The following is a 19,050-nucleotide window of genomic DNA, read 5'->3' as shown; positions in this document are numbered from 1 at the left end:
TAACTGATTGAGAGGCCTTTTGGTGCCATTTAATGTTTTAATTTTATGGTTCGGTTTCCCGGAAGTCTGCTGAAGGTCTGTTGCTGGAAGAAGAGTCGGTAGCTTTCAAATGCCGGTGTTTCTCGACCATCACGATCCATCTTGGAAATTTACACCCGAGACAATAGCTTCGGGTCTTCCCTCGTCCGGAGGAAAGTCTCTGAAGTCTCTGTGATGGTTAGAAACCCTCAGGGGTCAATCAGAAGAACAGAGGTCATGTTCTGCACCAGCTGGAGCAGAAAAACAAAGGAGAAGAGGAGGAGGCTCAAATAGGGAGGTGAGCACCAGTTGTTTCTAGAGCACCCCATAGCATATGGAAATGAAATTAGAAAGTGTCCCGGGATGTTTTTTTGTTTTTTTTTATCAGAACAACCGATTAAATAAGCTACATCTTCTGCTGCTCAAGTTCAAAACCAATAAAATGAACCGGATCTGCCTTCTGCAATCATCGGAGGCGGCTGCTTCTTAAAACTGGGGACTAAATTTAACACAAAAGATATAAAACTCCGAGCTGTAAACTGGGTTTTTACTCTGCAGCTCAGAGCCTGATGAGGTCGAAGCTTTGAGAAGTGATTGTACTGTAAAGGGCTTTCCAGAGACCAAGAGCTGTAAAAGTGTCCGATCAGAAGAATCAAAGTTTAAGTTACACGCTACAATCTGGTAATAAAAAAAGAAACTCAATTAAATAACAGCATCATCCATCAAAGGTATTTATACACAGCAAGATTTTCCAGAAGTCACTGTGAGAGCAAAAAGAGGGTAAGAGGGTGGGGGCACTGATGTGAAGAAAGATCTGAAAGTTGGGGTCTTTGCTGTCCTCCTGAGTCACAGCAGGTTTTATTTGAGTTATCAGGAGAAATATTTAACAGTTTAAGCCCAAAACAGATAAGAGCTGCTGAAAAGAGGGAGAATAACAAACAAGATTAAATCATGTCTGGTTCAATTTTTCTTTTTTCTTTTTTTTTAGATTTGTGGACGTAAACAAATGCATCCTTCTGCGCCTTCGGCAGCCAGGGGAAGACCGAGGCGTCACTGCGAGTTGGACAAAATAACGAAGGAGGGGCATCTGAATCTTGCAACTGGATCTGGTGAAGTTAGGACTTTGAAGGTGGAAGTTCTGTGGAGGGTCTTAACTGCGGGGCAGGCTGCAGATTTCACAGTGCTCTGTGCCGGGCTGGTTCATGAAGGTGCAGTGGAGGCAGGACCACATGGCTGAGGAGGACGCCGGCGCCGCGGGGCCGCCCATGGCTTCGTAACCCAGGGAGCTGGATGGCTGCCCGCCCACCGTGCCTGAGGAGGGCAGGAACAGGTTACCATGACAATACCATGACGCAGAGTTTGCAGGGCATCAATGGGTAAGCGTCAATTGAATTTTAAGCCAGGAGAATGAAGGTTTATAAAAAATATGCTGAGCACAAAGTTAGTTAAAACAGCAGCTATTTAAACTGTAATAACGTTGCAGTATTTACAGGGTGTGCACAATTTTCCCAGCGTAAAATTCAAGCACTTTCAAGGTAAGTTTTCAAACTTTTCCAGCACCACACTTTAGAAATAAAATAATACAAATGAACTAAAAAAAAAAAAAAAGTTTCAATTCAGTATTATATGATCTAATTTATTACTGGTGATAGTATCTACATCCTACAACAGAGACAAGGTAAGATTAAAATATAGTAAAATTTTATGTTTAAAAACGTCTCTCTGCCTGGTCCAAGATCAAATCAAACTTAACCAAAAATCCCCTGATTTCAATAATGTTACTTAATGTATAAAATATAAGATAACCTTTTATTTCATTGAGCCATTAGGAATTAAATGCTTAAACTCAATATAGAAAGAAAGCTACACAAAAAGAAAATCTCTAAAAAATGTCCTTGCTACGTTTTCTAGAATTTATCAAATAGAAATAATTTTGATAATTGTTACTGACTTAAAACAAGACAAGTTTAATCTGATCTAACTTCAGACACCGGGACAAAAATGTGTCTGTCTTTTCATTAGGCGTATGTAAAGATTTGGTTTCAACTGTAAATAATGTTTGCCAAATTTATAGGCTTTTAGTCAACCTTAGATTACACTTTATGACAAAAATGTGCAGTTTGAATACCAAGCACTTTCAAGGACTTTATACAGAAACCAAGCACTTTCCAAACCTTGAAAACATTTAATTGAAACTCGAGCATTTTTAAGAGATCTCAAGCCGCATGAATAGTGAATTTAACATAAGAGAAGGAGTAGAAGAGAAAAGAAGCATATTTAGTAAATGTTGATCCAACTTACTGCAAAGCTGCTCTATGGTGGCCCACTGCTCAGACTTCTTCCAGGTCTGCGCCAGCTCCTCATTGGACGTTTTCACTGCGTCCAGAAGAAGGCCAATACTGTCCTGCAATAAAAATAAAAGAAACTCATCCTCAGTGATCCAGAACACCAGAAACAGAACAGTTTTATGTTCTTCTCTTTGAGTTTCCAACAGGACATGCAAATGTGCTGAAACGTTTTACTGCATATTTTCCAAAAGTTTTTTCCAAATTACCCTAAAGATGCTAATGGAGTGATTTCCAGATGCGAGGAAAATCTGGCTTCAACCATCGCAAAATGAAAACAGCTGGAAAACGGGAGGAGCGATTGGGTTTTGGAGCATTGACTCACCCTCAGAGGCATGACTTCGTTGGTGACGAGGAAGAGGAGCAGATGGAAGTCTGACACGATGTCCAGGAATGACGCGGAGGAGCACTGGGACAGGTACGTGGCTAAACTGTGAAAATCCTGCAAGCGAACATTCAAATTCACTAAGAAGTTTCCTTCTGGGATTTTTTTAACCTTTTCATAAAATGAAGTCCCAAAACTGGTTGAGAAAGCAGAAAGCACTCACTTGTGTCTCTCCAAGGATGTCGCGGTTTTCAATTGGGAAGCGTTGTGTGGAGGTGAAGGTGTACTGAGGGTCCTTTGGGAAAGTTGTGGTGATCTAAAGAAATTACATTTATTTAAATCACGTCAAACACATGCAGTAATATACAATAACACAAACACACAGTGAGAAACAGACAAGTGCCAAACTCACATCTATGATAAGGTACTCGACAGGAAGAGGTCGAGCTAGAAACGTGACATCGTTCCCAAATTTATCTTTGTCCTGTTGGAAAAAAAAAAAGAAAAGAAAAAGATAAACAGAAGCAAATTTACCATCTGAAATAAAACAAATCCTACCAAGTCTTCTGCAGTGGTTTGCTTGGCGCTGATCGATGAGTCTCACCTTGTAGAAGACGTCTGGTACGTACTGCTCAGGGCTGGACTCCTTAGCGTAGCCGAGCTCAGGAGCGTCTTTGCAGGGCAGCAGGCATTCGTCTCTCACCAGAGCCATGCACTGATTGGACACCTGGTAGCCTTCAAAGTGGACCTGATTATCTGGACCACCTGCACACAGAACATGCATATGAAGAAAGGTCAACATTTTCAGAAGTGCTACCAAACATTTGTCATTTTCCTTACTCTAAAACCATAAGATTCAAATTTCCTCAAAGCCAGTTTTATTTAAAAAAAAAATTAATACAAGCAAAAAACACCAGACAAAAGCCAAAATGTAGCAAAAGGGTTGTTTAATCCTCTCTCTAAAAGCTTTTCAGCTGTAACTTAGTTAAAAAAAAAAAAAGAAAAAGTTTTGGATATAGAAAAAGAAGAAAATGTGTACACATCATTTTACTAGACACAAAATCTTGGTAATTATCAGGTTTTGTTCCCAGTGGTTCATTCAAACAGACAACAGATGAGCTCACTGCTGGACTGTTTTCTGCTTGTTTGTGTTAATTCTTAATTCTTTATCCATGATCAAAACACTGTAGTTCAAAGCTATTGACGGTTGATTTCCATTAGGGGAAGTAATTTGTAATTTTAAATTATTGTGCTCTTTTCAGGACATTTATTGCTACTTTAACTTCCTATGAACTATCAATTGTTCACAGGAAGTGAACGATTGATAGTTCACTTCCTGTGAAGTGAACGATTGATAGTTCACTTCCTGTGAAGTGAACGATTGATAGTTCACTTCCTGTGAAGTGAACTATCACTTCACAGGAAGTTCACTTCACTTCACACTAAGATCGGCTTAGTTAGCTAACTAAGATCAGTAGTTAGCCGATCTTAGTTAGCCTAAGATCAGATAACTCGCTTAGCCGATCTTAGGAAAAGATCGGCTTTGTTTATAAAGCAAAAACAGAGTACGGCTAAAAATGTGCCAAATATGTGAAACAATAGGAGCCAACTTTCAGCTTTGCTCAGCACAAAGGAGCAGCTAAAAGAGCCCAAATGGAAAATGTTGCAGAGGGAAATGCGAGTCCAAAAGATAACAAAGTTACTCCACAGAAGGCTAAAAAATGTTTCTAAAAAAACCCCGAAAATTGACCTGCTCTGCTTGTTGAATCATATCTGAGGAGAAGAGTAAGAAACTGGGATGAGTGATTTACGTTTACAGCATTTTCATGGCCATCAACACCAGTACTACATGGTGAAATCATATTGTGTAAAACGATAAGTAATAAACCGTCTCTGTGACTGGCGTGGCTTTAACGTTCTATAACCTGTAATTAATTGGCAGCTATCCATATATTCACTTTTTTGTCACTTAAATATCATAAAGTTGAAAATATATTATTTACCACTATTAAAAGAAAAATTTAAGACGATAAATAAAAATAATCTAACCTGTAGCAACAACAGTCACAAACTTGGATCCAAAGTATCCATCTCGAGACAGCCTGCAGGGGTTTGAGTGTTGGTTCTGGAAATATCCGGACGTGATGCACTCCTCAGCGCTCAGGTAAAAGGAGTCCTGTCGGGTGTATGAGAACATTTTTGATCGAACAGGAACACAGCGGCATCAGTCCGACACTCAGACCACCTTTAACTTGGACCCGTTCTCACCTGGTTTCTTGTGTAGCGGACAGTCCCTATCCTTGTGTCCTCAGACAACAGATCGGTGAAGATCCAGCCCACCTACGAAACACAGAGGAAAAACTATAACATCACCTTTGTTTTGGTAAACTAAACTAACTAAAGATATTCAAGTATGAAAATAATCGCATTTCTGTTGCATTTTTGTTCACAAACATGCAAAACTGACTCAAGTTATTGACGCAGACAAAAAAAAACATCCACAGCTTCAGTCTGTTAAGCTGCATAAAAATCCCTCACCCTCAGTGCATACATTTAAATCACATTGTGTGCAGGAACTCTGAAATACAAAAGAGATAAATGTTGCAACTGCAGCTTCCCAACACATCAGTCAGGTTTACTGTTTGGAGGAATGAGCGTGTGATTCAGCAGGTTAAACTCTACACTGTTTGAGACATCTTAACCCGTTTAGAGAAAGCATAAATCTGCCTTGAGCTCTGAGGGCAGTGCTTTCAGACGCAGCCCTGCTGCAGGAAAAACAGACCCACCTTGCAGAGCCCCAGTTTGGCAGCGATTTCATCTACAGCTGCAGCTTTGGGATCCTCCAACAGCTCCAAACTGTTCTGGGTCGCACTCTGAAACAGAACAAAAATCTAAATTAAACCTACCAAAAGGCAAATTAATATAACATATGGGATATATTGGGTGAGACTTTCACCTGCGGGGGCTCATAGATGGCCGCCACCTCAGCTCTGATGCCCAGCGGGATGTCTGTGTGCTCGGTGTACCGGCCATATAGGTAGCCCATCCTCTGACTGCCTGTTTTCCTCCAGAAGTCCAGGAATCGGTCGGCGATGGTGTGGTTCTCAAACATGATGTTGTCTACATGTCTGTATTTCTGGAACAGACATTCAGAGAAGAGAGAATTGCTTCAATGTTTGCGTGTGCACTAGGCTTTGAATATCTGCCTAAAGTTATTTTAGAGCCTCTCAAAGGTTGGACCTAGTTTTACAATCTGTGACCTGATGTCATTTTTATACATGGCATTACACTATTGTGTGTCTTGGGCCCGGAAGATGCTTTCCAATATTGGCTTTCTATTTGCCAAACACAATCTGATCTCCAGTTACACGAGGCTACAACAACCTTTTAGAAATATCAAATAATGTCCAAACTCTCACAGCTCCTAAGTACAACAAAAGTGTGCCAATTTTTCTAAAATGATACTCACCGAAATGACCCAACAAACTTTCTCATGCTACATCATGTAGATGCTCTGTCTGCACCGATGAACATTCACTCACCTCAGCATGTTTAATGTGTGGACCAGTTTCAACTGATGGGAGCTCCTCCTGTTTTCTGACTAAGCAATTTATTATGGATAATTGACCTTTTGGGGTCACTAACCTCAAATATGAAAAAGACGAACAAGATGACAAGTCTGGGAGAATGTGGAATATGGAGAGAAATGGTTGCACTGCAGCTCACCCATTTCTTACCATCAGTATGTTTCTGTTGAATGAATGATGACTCACTGTTGTGGTTAATGTCTTTAATTCAGATACTACATTTAAAAAAATAGTAATAAACGTTAATTTAAGAATTTTATTTGGGCTCCTATACTTTAAAGCCACAGCTTTACATCTACACGGCTGCATTTTAAGCAAGAAGGAAATATAACAAATAAATTATGCTGCCACTATAATATTTTTATAATATTTTTTCTGCTACTTCAGCAAAACATAACAAATGTACTTGGTTTTGTTTGAAATGGGAAAGACTGAATTTAAATTGAAAAAAAGAAAAAAAACGTTTTGCCACCAACATTAAAGGGGTCATGATTAAGCCTGCTGCAATAAGAAATTGATTAATGACATAATGAATCAAAATTAGTTTGATAATTTTGTATTCTGATTAGTAATATTTTATTGAAGAGCATTTTTGTTTATAATCCATTTATAATCCAGACTTCATAATCCGTTTTATTCATTGTTTTGGTTGTGTGTGGTTTTTATTTTTGTTTTATCTATTGTTTTTTGTTGTTGTGTTTAACTTTGAAATATGTTCCAGTACCAGTTTGAAGGGCTCTGTACAAAATCAAAAGTTTATTAGTCTTTAACATAGCAAACGTGCATTATTATGCCATCATCTATGCACTACTTGAAAATGGTTTCAAAACAACATTATAATTTATTGAAACAATTTTTGGGACAATTTACCATCCAGTACAATTTGCTACTGACAAATTTTACTGGATTACTCATGATGCCTTATGTGTCACTACTGTTACTGTATTTAGTGCGTTGTTTTGCAAACATTTAGATTTAACTAAACTTAAAGGATTATTAAGCATCAGATAACGAGACCTGATCAAGACATCCAATAATGTTCCATAAAAATGTACAGAGGATCCGTTTGGGACCAGGAGGGGCGGCGCACCTGTCTGTTCAGAGTGATGGCACTGGGCTGGCACTTTGTGCAGATCCCCTCGGGCCAGGGAGGATGACCCTCACATCCCGACTTTATCTTACAGCTGATGTTCTCCAAAGCTGCAAACTTCCCTCTGTGGGAGATCAGGACAGAGTTGGTCTCTCAAGTGGAGAACATGAACATTTCTGCTGGTAAAATGAAAAACAACAACAAACGTCTCACTTGTCAGCTCCGCCGGTCAGCTTGCGAAGGTACGCGTGGAATGACATGTGCTTCACCGGTGGGTCGAGGTGGTTCAGGTAGTCTTCGTCAAAAGGCTGGAGAGACAGAAACCGCGTCCTTCAGGGTTAGTCAAGTTAACGTTTGATCCCATCGGGTTTAAGGAACTGGTATAGAACAAAATTACCTCTAACGGTACACAGTGCACACATTTTCCAAGGGCACCATGACGACATCTGGAAGAAGAATCAAGATTTATGAAGTTTCCCCGCTTCTGCTTTTGGCTTAAATGTTTGCAGCCGGTCGGCTTTCGGTCTTACAGCTGTGGGTCTCTGTTCCTGTAGATCTTGCCGTCTTGTTTGGCCAGATACTGATCGATCTGATCCTCCTGTACCTGTGGCGCCGAGGAGGACCGAGGGATCAACGAGGACGAAGATGAGGACGAAGAAGAGGACGAGATGGATGGCAGGGATGAAGATGTGTGTGGGGTCGCCGTGTCCATTACCTCCCCCGAAGAAGAAGAGGAGGATGATGCAGAGGGGAACAGAAACAACATGTCCCCATGCCTGTAGTAAAAAAAAGGGATTAAACAACATTGAAAGTGGTAAAAAAAAAAGAAGAAAAAAAAAACAGCAGCATTTTAAAACATTTTCCACAACATTCACAAATGTAATTTCATGATAAACAGTGGGTTGATGTATGTTTTTACAAACATGAAAATGTAATAAAAGTAAAGTTTATCTGAAGATTACCATATAAACTCTACAAAATCTTTAAAAAAGGAAACTAAATAGGGCTGCAGAATATATTAGACATATTCTGCAGCTTCAATGTGCCGAAGTCACGCTCATAAAATAGCCAGACCTTTTTTTATTTGGTTTAACTACTACATTTTTTTAACTTTCCATTTATTCAAGTGAACTCTAAGTTCTTGAAGAAAAATGTATACTGACGCATTGTTTTGTAAAAACAATTAAGAAAAATAATTGTGAAAGATGTTAATGGCGGCATTTTAGAAGAAAAATCTTTCAATAACTTGAGCTGAACTGAGATACGCAAACGCTCTCGATCTTTAGTTTCCTTGAACTTACTTGATCTTTAGTAGGTTGAGGGACTTGTTCTGGGACAGAACCTCTCCGGTCTTGTTGCGGTTTATATAAACAGAAAACCCGTTGGAATTGAACCCAAACTCTTTGGCCACCTGTGGGAGACAATATCTGTTACTACATGCATATGAAAGGTTTAAATTGTTGAAGTCTCTCCTTCTAAAACACAGGTGTCAAACTCATTTTCATTCAACATTTGTGGCTCTGAAAGTTGAGGGTTTTTTCTGGAAAACCTTGTTGCTGACTCTTGTTCTAGAGCACAAGTGTCAAACTCGAGGCCTGGAGGGCCACTTCCCTGTAACTTTTACATATACCTCTGCTGCACCACACCTGAATAGAATAATTAGGTCATTGGCAGGACTCTGGAGAAGTTATCTGTACAAGAAGGAGGTAATTAAGCCATTTCATTCCAGTGTTTTGTACCTGTGGCACATCTAAAAGCTGCAGGAGAGCGGCCATTGAGGACGGTAGTTTGACACCCCTGTTCTAGAAACTTATGCTGTGCCAGATTTGGCTCCTGGATTTGACTCGTTCTAAACGTTTTCCAAACAATGACAAATCATGCCACTAGTTCTGTAAAGGCTAAACATCAGCCACTCAGTCAAAGCAGATTAGCAGAGAGCTTCCTGGGATGAGAGCCACTCAGCTGGTTAATAGTCGCTCCGCTCTGACCCGATGAAGCTACAGGAAGCTCAGAGTTCAGGAGGGCCTGCTGTATATCCCATTACAGGTAGAACAGCAGAAAGTCAGGCGGAGACCGACTGGATGATGATTATTTAGGAGTTACTGAAGTCCGACAGCTGATGAACCTTTGATACTGAACCTTTTCTAAAAAAATCTAAAAATCCTTTCAAGAAAAAAATGTCTTAACATGTATTATGAGTTAATTAGAAGTTTTACAATCAATTTGAATATCTTTACAAGAAAGTGTGCAAGGGGTTCGGTAGATATCGAAGCTGCAGAACTGACACCGTCTCTGCTCTGCCTCACATTCACAGGTTTGGTTTTGTTTTATCTGGCAGCTGATCGGCAGAAATTGAAACCCGTTCCTCCCATCGATCTGAAGGCTACACCATCCTGCTGCATCCCAGATACATGCATTTTTGATGAGGCGCTGCAGCAACGCTCTGCAACATCTTGATCTATTTTAGGTTTTACAAAGTTAATGCTTCAAACGCAGCTATAATTATTCTGCTAGGCGCTTTGGAGAGCGGTTTAAAAAAAAGGAAAATGAGAAACAAGCAAACCCAGATTCAGGGTCAAATAAGTCATGTCTGAGCTAAAAAGAAAGAAAGAAAAAAAAAGCCTGTCCAGCCACTGTGTTGAAAAGTGTGGAAATATTCAGCACACAGAGTGTATTTGAGAGTGTGGCCAACACGGACCTAGCGGCTTCGGTCACTTCCTCTGCTGCTAATTCTAAAGCAGCATCCGCAAATAAACTGTAATATAAATCCAGGTTTTTCTGTTCATCTCCGTCATTGTTCACAACTTCTCCTTCGGTTTGCTGATTGGTTGAAATTCTACCAGAGAAATTCACTTCAATGGGAGAAAGTTCAGACGGAGCAGTGAAGGCAGATGAGAATCAAGCAGAATTGCGTAGGAAGGTCAAGGCGAGGCTACATGAGGCTTGGCTCTGTTGCTTATGTTATCTCTACTCGTTTTCTTAAGAAGGCTGAAAGCAACAGTCTCATCTGACACAATAGACATTTGTTTACATTTCCAGCTAAACACAACTTGTTTGGATTAAAGTTTCAAACTGTGGGTTTTTAAAAAAAAAAAATCTTAAAAAGCTGGTTGCATCCTGTCACCAGACTTTAGATCTTCGATTTGTCTCCCTTTTAAGTCCAACCACCATCTTAAAAGAGGATTTCAGTAAAACCAAAAGATAACAGTTGCTGTAAGTTTTCCCGACAAAATCCTCAAATCCTAACAAACCTTGTGAGCATGTTTCATATTCAAGTCACATAACTGTTAAGAGATCATGCGTGGACTTTTCATCCTTGCAGAAGTTCTTTGATAATCATCCTCTTAGTGCAAAAGTAACATAATAAGGCAGCTAGTTAGGTTATTTTTTATCAATTAAGTTACACACAAGGGAATAACAGCCCTGTAACAAGCTGACGAACATAACTTTTTAAATTATATAGTTTAAAATACCTTTGCAGGTGTTGTCGCACTTGAGCATGAGTCGGTTCATGACCTTTGGAGACCATTCATAACTTCTATGACCACCGACGATTCAATGTGATTTTTTAACCATCTATTCACAGTAAAATGTTCAGTAATGTGATTATATGATTCCAGTAAGTAATACCTATCAGCAGGAAGTTTCTCAGTGTCTTTGATTTGATCAGAGGTTGTAATCTGTCATATTTTGGCCCAATCATTACTCAGTCCCATAATACGCAAATAAACTGTAATATAAATCCAGGTTTTTCTGTTCATCTCTGTAAATAATTAACCAAAATGCTTTACCTGATGTACGACGGTAGAGTAAATGAAACCGAAATAATTTATCAACCAGAATGAACTAGCGAAAAAAGGAACATTAATCCAGAACTGCTTTTTGCTTGGTTTTCTCTTCGTGTAGACAAACTGCTGAGTGATGCTGTGTGCTGATGCATGTTAATGCTAAATACCCGTAACTAGGTTTAAAATAGAAAACTCCCCTTTTAAAACCAATGAAGTTATCCATTACGCCTCTATGTGATTTATGCATACTGTAAATTAGCTTTGCTCCTGCCCCACTTCTTGCTGTGAAGTGGAACCTAAAGAATGTCCATCCATTACTATCAATAAGGTCATGCTTAGAAACAAAACTACATTGCTTGTTAGCACATCTGTTAAGAAAACAGCTGCAAATAGCCCTTCTTATTAACTGTGTCATATCAGCTTGTTACACTCTGTATTATTTAATATAGAGCAGAAAAGCTATATTCTACTATGCTTACTTAAATTTAATAAACGTAGCAATTGTTCACTCTTATGTTCAGGTCTACGTTTTGAATCAAATATTACAACAGCAACCCTGTTAAAAGTTGGATTCTTTTACAGCAAAAGAGATAATTATAGTTTATGCTATAAATAAATGCAGTTTACGCTGACTGGAAGGCAATGAAGGGTGGCTTAAAATCACATTGGTTTGAGGTAAATGAGTAAAATCCAGTAAGGGCTCATTTCTTTTTTTGACTTGAAAGAGTAGAACACACTACACATGTGATTGTTTTATATCTGCACTCTGTACCTTTTTCAGAAAAGTAGCCGCTGTCTCCCTCTTGGTGGAAGGGATTTTCTTCATCCCATCCGGGGACTGCACCCTGATTATCTGCATAATCAAACATAGAGGTTAATTCACTTATTGGTGCAATGTTGATTTTTAAAACGCATCTGCAATTGTTTATGAACTAAAGCCCCCCATGTCAGTTTGTCTCCCCTTGGTCGCCAGTAAAGCATAGACTTTTCTCCCCTTCTCTCCCCGTCAGTATAGTGGAGTAATAACATTATGACTACAATGACAGTGCAAAAAAAAAATGGCGTTAATGCTACTAATGGCCATGAAACCACATGTTGGTCACAAACACAATATTGTCCTTAAATTTCACTATTTCTGTTTCTGTTCATCTGCGCTGGCTTAATTTAAACCAACAGATCAGTTAGCCTCTTCTAAATCCACCAAGGAGATTCCTGCTAATGTACAACTAAAGGGACTAAATACATAAAACTGTGACTCGTATGTTTCTATTATAAAATATATATATATCTCAGTCTTTGAAGTTTTCATGTAAACAGCGGTCATTTCTTTTAGTCGGATGTCCTAAGAGGAGCTATGAGCTAAGTTTAGGCAGTGAGCTGAGCAGGCCGCAGCCACTCTGTGCTAAGGTTAGCTGACGAAGCTAATTCTGCTGCCTCATCGCTCCGGACTCTAGCCGTTAAACGCACCAAGCCGTCCAGATACTTACAATGTTATCCCCCATGACGCCCGGCTCGGAGCTCCAGGTGGACAACGCTGCGCTGCGACACGGTTACTGCAAAAGTCACGAAGCGTCACTGAATAGCAGTCAGCGAAACTCCATCACACAGCTCAAACACCGGTGTTACACACATAAGTGCCCGACGGTTTATGCCAAAACACAGCGTAGCTACGCTTCAGCCGCATCGACGATGCCGCCATCTTGATCAGGGCAAGTTAGGGTAGTTTGATGATCTGATCAATAGTCACGCCATCATATTTGAACGTACATTATTTGTTTCTACTGTAATTAATATGTAAAAGTGGAACATTTCTACATCTTTTCATGTCAAAAGTTTATGCTTTTCTAGGCTAAAACTAAGTGTCTTTTTATTCCATTCTTTAGGCAAAAGATCAATAAAATAATCTATTATTTTAATAAAGAAAAAACCCACAAAATATATTGTGTGTTTCTTGAAAAAAGAAATAAATAAAACCATTTAAATAATTAAAATAAATGCATTACAAATCAGTTATGGGATCAAAATCGCACTTCAGCCACTTTTAGTTGAAGTCTTCGAACTGATTACTTATCAGACCATCGAAAAAAAAATCTAATAAAATACTCCCCCTCCCACTCCCCAGCCCATAATTAAAAGGCAATGTTTGATTTTAAAAAAGGAAACGTCTCCAAAAATAATGTATTTATAACATAGTACAACGACGTTACACGTGACCCATAAAGCATCGCGAGAACATCCACCATATTGTTGGAAATGCAAACCTGTAAACATAAAAGGCTTGTCTGAAGAAAACTCTAAAAAGTTAGAGTTATGAAGACAATTCAAGTGAAAAGGGCATAAGAAATGAAGCATTGCAAAGTTAAGCAGTGCAGATGGATAAAAAGAAGCACGACGGAAAATGATTGAAAAGAAAATGTCCTTCTCCAGGTGAGTCTGCAGATACAACCACGCTGACTGACTCAGCCAGAAGTCAGAAAGCTTCTCTGGATGAATCATATGTTTGAATGCACTGCCCGCATTTTTAGTTGATGCTTGTTTTATTTTTCTGTGGAGTCCAGAGGAAGCTGACTACAGTGTCAGAATGGGGTGAGGAGGTTTATTTCTTCCTGTTCTTAATGTCCCAGCAGCTCCCCTCTATGATCAAAAATTTAAGGCAATAAATTATTTAAACTGGACACAGAATAGCTGAACAAGTAAAAAGCATATCTCAAGTTATTATGTCCACATATAGTTAGGTAAATAATTACAATTTTAACTAGATTATAATTATTAAGAGAAATTGTTGCCCATTTTAATTCTCACTAACTTTATTCATGTTCACATCAGCCTTTAAAAAGACCCAACCCATCAACCTTCTTGAGATCAATAAGTAAGATAAAAATGTAATACATTTTTTTTTTAACAAAAAGCAGTTTCATTTCAAGTTTACCTGACTCTGGATTGAAATCTCACTTTTTATCCTGTTGAACAGGTGAAAGATGGCGGCTGATACACAATGTGATAAAGGGGTTTGGATAGAAAACAGTGGAATCTCAAAGTCAGCGGAGAGAACATCTGTGTTTGGCGAAGAAACCACCAGATCTTCACATGAAGGTGACTATCTTCTGTCTGAGTTAAGCAGAAATTTGTAAAAGAAAAAAGCAAACTTCCAATGCATGAACACCTGGAGGCTAAATGTCCAGTAATTTGTCAAAAGCGCTACAGTTAGTCCCAGAAACATCAGCCATTGTTAACTAGAAAGATAAAGAAACCATAATTATCTGTAAATATTTGATTCTAAGAAACATGCAATGCCTTACACTTATGGGTTCCTCAATGGACTCCTCCAGTATGTGTAAAAAGCCTAAAAATAATTATAATTTTTATTTTGTTGTGGCAAATAAAATATTTGATTAAATCCATTAGGTTTTAGCATCCAACGAGAAGACTATTTATATTTTTACCCACTAGTTGGTTGCAATAGTAATGTCAGACTCTTTTTTTTTAAGCCCTTTCTGTTGTATTGTAGAAGTAGGCTTTAAAACTTGGGAAAAAAATTAATTTGTATAATTGCTACAAATTTTCTGCAGAAACCTGTTTGGGTGAGGATGGGCCTTAAGTTGGGTTTTCTTTGGGGTCCAGGAGAGTTAAAATAAGCAGCTGCAGAGATGAGCAGTTATGTAAATTTGAATATTTGTAAGCTAGCTCACTGCATGAATGATATGCAGCAAAACAGGAAGAGCTGCAGGGTAGATTCTGAAAGCAGTTTGTATGCATTTATATTTCCAGAGAGCTGTTTGTCTGAATAAAACCAAAGAATCACTCCTCTTTTAACTCTGACTGTTCCACTTCTTCCACTTCAGCAGGACTAAACTTTTATATCTTAAACACAACATTCAAATTCAGTCACTCATTGTTTGTTTATAAAGTTATTACAACATTCATATTTCTGTCATTACAAAATCCCAGTTAACCCTTAAATCCATGTGTCTCCTGAAGGTGATCAGCAGATGTTGGTGGTTAAGGAAGAGGTTCCTGATCTGTGGAGCTCTAGTTTGGACCAGCAGAATCCAACGCTGTTCCGGGTGAAGAATGAAGACTGGAAAAAGTTGACTAACCCGGATGGAGAGTTGCTTATTGATCAGGAAGAGCCCGACAACACCGATTTTCCATTCACTGTTGTTACGGTGAAAATTGAAGACGACCATGAGAACCTTCTCTCATCAGAGCGTCAACACATCAAATCAGAAGATAACAGGGAGGCAGAATCTCTAACCAGCTGCTCACCTGAACAGATGGGAACAGAAGCTGGCAGAGAGGACCACAGAGGAGCAGAACCAGACAGAAATACCTATTTAAATCCAAACACCGATGAAAATGCTTCCACCTCTTCTGAGACTGAAGCCAGTGGTGAGAACGATGATGACGAATGTGATGATAATCCGTCAGGTTCTGGATCTGAACGGGAAGACGGCGATGAAGACTGGGAGGAGACCAGGACGCGTCAGGCAGGAGGAAATTCCTCCAGCTGCTTGGATGATGCAAACTTTTCTAAAATAGAGCAAAATTCAGATTCTGAAAAAGTCCTCAATGAGAATAAAGTATTTGTGTGTGACGATTGTGGTAAACCATTTTACTATCTGTACCACCTCAAGCGCCACATGGCCCACCACAAAGGAGAGAAACCATTTCAATGTGACGAATGTGGTAAAAAGTTCACTTTGAGGGGAAATCTGAACCAACACATGACGATTCATAAAGGAGAAAAACCTTTTGCCTGCAACTTCTGCGACAGACGCTTCAGACTGAGCAGCCTTCTTCAATCGCACGTAGTAACACATTTAGGGGTGAAAGCCTTTACCTGCCAGCATTGTGGAGAAAGATTTACTCGAGAGGGAGCTTTGAAGAGACATGTTGTACGGCACACTGGCGTGAAACCGTTTGCTTGCACTATATGCGATAAACGATTCTACAGAAAGCCCGATTTGAAGTGTCACATGCCGGTTCACTCGAGAGAACAGAGAGCCAGCTCTGCACCGAGGAACTTTGCTTGTGACGAATGTGGCAAAAGATTCATCCACAAGTGCCATGTAACAAGACACATGATCACCCACACTAGAGAAAAAAACTTCAGCTGTGATGTTTGCGGTTTGATGTTTAAGTGGCAGAGCGCTTTAAAGAGACACGAAAAGAGATTTCACAACCAGTAAAAACTGCTCAGATGCCTTTCCTCGTTAATATATTAGGACGGGCTTAATTGTGGGAACCTTTTTGCTGAGTGATAAGATTATTGCTGAATTACCTCCATTGTATGCCCTCAGGTTCTGCACAAGTCTGGTAATATACCATACACTTCACTCATTTAATATTTTTCCAAGTTCAAATATGAAAGAATGAAAAGAATTATGGGAAATTGAGTATAATTATTAACTAGACTTAATTATACAAAGGACAAAATCTGAATTTTTAAAGAATCAATGGCTTCTTGCATTATTTGTCTTGAAGATGTATCCTTTGTCTTTGAATAGAAACATCTCAATTTAAATTGTAAACAAAGATATTGATTGATTTGCTTGTGAAGGATGTTATTCATTTATTTGACCAGTTTTTACCCTAAATGTTTTGCCATTCTTGCTTTAGTTGTTCTCATAAGACTTTAGGATTAAAGCACATTGTTTAAAAAAAAATAAAATAAAAAAAAAACTGAAGGATATCAAAACCTTTTGACTTTATTGTTATCATAGAAGGAGGTCCTTGAAACATGCAGAATAAGTGATTATAGGTCATGGGGTAAGAATTTATTAAATATTTTCTATATGGTTTCTTACATTATGTGTTCAATGCAGTGGTAACTTTTTTTTTCTTACACACGAATAGGTGAAAATCTGTCATATGATTTAGTTAAAAGGTCTGTACTTAAAGCGATGAGGACAAACTGTGGCTGGAATGATGATAATTAATAAAGCCTTAAAAAGGACTTTTGTTGTGTGTGTTTATTGAGTCGCTGTTTCTCCTCGGAGGTTTAATTTAATTCAGTTTCAGTGGTAAGTCAAAACAAATGTAATCTCAAGACAAAATAAAAGACAGATCCAATTCAAATCCAGAAATGATATGAATTCAAATTAAAAAAGACTTTATTGATCCTAAAGGAAAGTTAAATAAAATCATATAAATCTAATCAGACCAGTTAATTAAATAAGTGACAAGTAAGTCGGTCGCTTCAAATTTTCTTCAATCAAGATGTAGCCGACCAGAATCAGAGGATGGGAATTACATGCAATGTTGATTGTGGGCTTGATTTTTTTTTCTCAAGTCACATTTTGTGACTTTCTAAAATGCTTTTAAATTTATATAAATTTCAACATGACAGCTGTCACAGTTTTAACAACTTAAAAAATTATATTAGATGGAGCTGCTCGGTGTCCGAGAGGAGCAGGTTGTTGGTAGAGACCAAACGGCAGGTAAGAAGAAAAAACTATATGAGGATAATTAAAACAACAAAAATACTTTATGCCAAAGGGAAATTAAATGTTGTCGTAAGTCATAGAAGTATCTTTACTCTTTGTGGATGGCGACACCAAGGTCTCTATGCGTTGTAGTTTTGGAGCTGGAGCAGTTCTCGTGTGATCCAAATCAGGGGTGGAAATTAGCACCCGCCAGGGTTGAGAAACACTGTTATAAGGTTAGCTGCTAACCGGAGTCCAAGAAAAGCGAGAGATACGGATCAGAAAAATTACGACAAAAGCTAAAAAGCATATAAGCCCATTCAGAAAAAATGTGTCAAACTATCCGATATGTTTACCACACAAACTGACCGCTGAAGCAGATTCAGCAGCGGAGAAGGAGGGAGAATTGGCGATTCAGGGGTTTTATTATCGTCGGAGGAGGATGATTGAGAGAGACCAGGGACAGATTGAGGAAGAGTTCAGATTAGCTGCTGAACCTTGTGGAAAACAGCTATTGATACCATTTATAAATGACTAGACACATCTTTACTATCGGGGGAGTTGTAGCCAAAATGTGGGTTGTGTAGTTAAAGTTTGCTGTAGTAACTACTTCAAATGAACTTATTTCACTACAATCCTGTTAAGGTGTCCATGCTTTCTGTTAAATTATTACGTGTATGGTAAACTTATTGTCAGTAAATGGGTTTTTATAGAGTTAAGAATAAATCATATATTTTATATAATTAGCCTTTACTGGTGGGGTTTGTAATTGAAAGAAAAAAACAGTGGCTGGTGAAATGTTTGAGTGGCCGGTAAAAAATGTTCTCTACAGTCACTGTGGCTGGTGGAGAAACTTTTTAATTTCCACCCCTGATCCAAGAAACCACCTTTTAATGAAGTGTCATAACTCGTATAAAGGTTTCACAAATCAAAAACTTAGCTTTAAATATTCTGCTAATAATTGACAATAATTTAGTCCAGGTTTAAAGTTATTGTTTTAACTAGAGTAGGTGAATGATGCTGAAAAATTAGTCATACGACTTTTTAGAAATGAAAAGTGTGCAAGACACTTGTAGATAAGGACATTTTCTCAGCACCAGAAATGTTCCGTTTCAACCCCTGGTTAACAACCTATTAACGTGTTCCTCGTATTTGTCTTTTAATGATAAAAAGATATTAGCTTCAGTTTATGGAAAAAACAGTGTGAAAAACCTGCTAACCTTACGTTTTTTCCCAGATTCACTCATTTATGGTTGGTTTAATCAGTGAGGGAGACATAAACTTCTAAAGTTAGTGCAATAGAAACAATTGTGGGATTATAAATGATCCTGGTTAACGATTATATCCATGTGTCTCTTGTAGATAAACAGAAGCTTTTGGTGGTTAAAGATGAGGATTGTGGTGTATGGAGCTCCAGATTGGTCCAGCAGGACCGAAAACTCCTTCAAATCAAGAATGAAGAGGAAGAACTG

The 19,050-nt window shown here is 38.5% G+C and overlaps 2 protein-coding genes across 3 annotated transcripts; one reads left to right on the top strand and one right to left on the bottom strand.

The window, feature by feature from the left end:
- Window positions 1-394: 394 nt before the first annotated feature.
- Window positions 395-12,811, bottom strand: nploc4 (NPL4 homolog, ubiquitin recognition factor). The gene is made up of 17 exons (XM_007573257.2): window positions 12,641-12,811; window positions 11,926-12,006; window positions 8,667-8,776; window positions 7,896-8,141; window positions 7,763-7,811; window positions 7,579-7,673; window positions 7,366-7,489; window positions 5,645-5,824; window positions 5,475-5,561; window positions 4,957-5,028; window positions 4,738-4,864; window positions 3,293-3,453; window positions 3,101-3,172; window positions 2,912-3,004; window positions 2,689-2,805; window positions 2,320-2,422; window positions 395-1,329 (listed from the first exon to the last, which is right to left on the bottom strand). The coding sequence occupies exons 1-17, from the start codon at window positions 12,653-12,655 to the stop codon at window positions 1,169-1,171; spliced, it is 1,893 nt and encodes a 630-aa protein (XP_007573319.1). The 5' UTR covers window positions 12,656-12,811; the 3' UTR covers window positions 395-1,168.
- Window positions 12,812-13,379: 568 nt separating this feature from the next.
- Window positions 13,380-17,109, top strand: LOC103152671 (gastrula zinc finger protein xFG20-1-like). 2 transcript variants are annotated; one of them, XM_007573240.2, is made up of 3 exons: window positions 13,380-13,580; window positions 14,125-14,246; window positions 15,132-17,109. In XM_007573240.2, the coding sequence occupies exons 2-3, from the start codon at window positions 14,132-14,134 to the stop codon at window positions 16,340-16,342; spliced, it is 1,326 nt and encodes a 441-aa protein (XP_007573302.1). In that variant the 5' UTR covers window positions 13,380-13,580; window positions 14,125-14,131; the 3' UTR covers window positions 16,343-17,109. The 2 variants fall into 2 exon arrangements, with proteins under 2 accessions (XP_007573302.1, XP_007573308.1); XM_007573246.2 differs by lacking the exon at window positions 13,380-13,580 and adding an exon at window positions 13,884-14,022.
- The last annotated feature ends 1,941 nt before the right edge of the window (window positions 17,110-19,050 follow it).

The sequence above is a fragment of the Poecilia formosa genome, unplaced genomic scaffold, assembly GCF_000485575.1.
Source record: "Poecilia formosa unplaced genomic scaffold, Poecilia_formosa-5.1.2 Scaffold7, whole genome shotgun sequence".
Classification (NCBI taxonomy): Eukaryota; Metazoa; Chordata; class Actinopteri; order Cyprinodontiformes; family Poeciliidae; genus Poecilia; species Poecilia formosa.
Note: the sequence above shows the minus strand (reverse complement) of the source record. Positions and strands in the feature narration are given on the sequence as shown.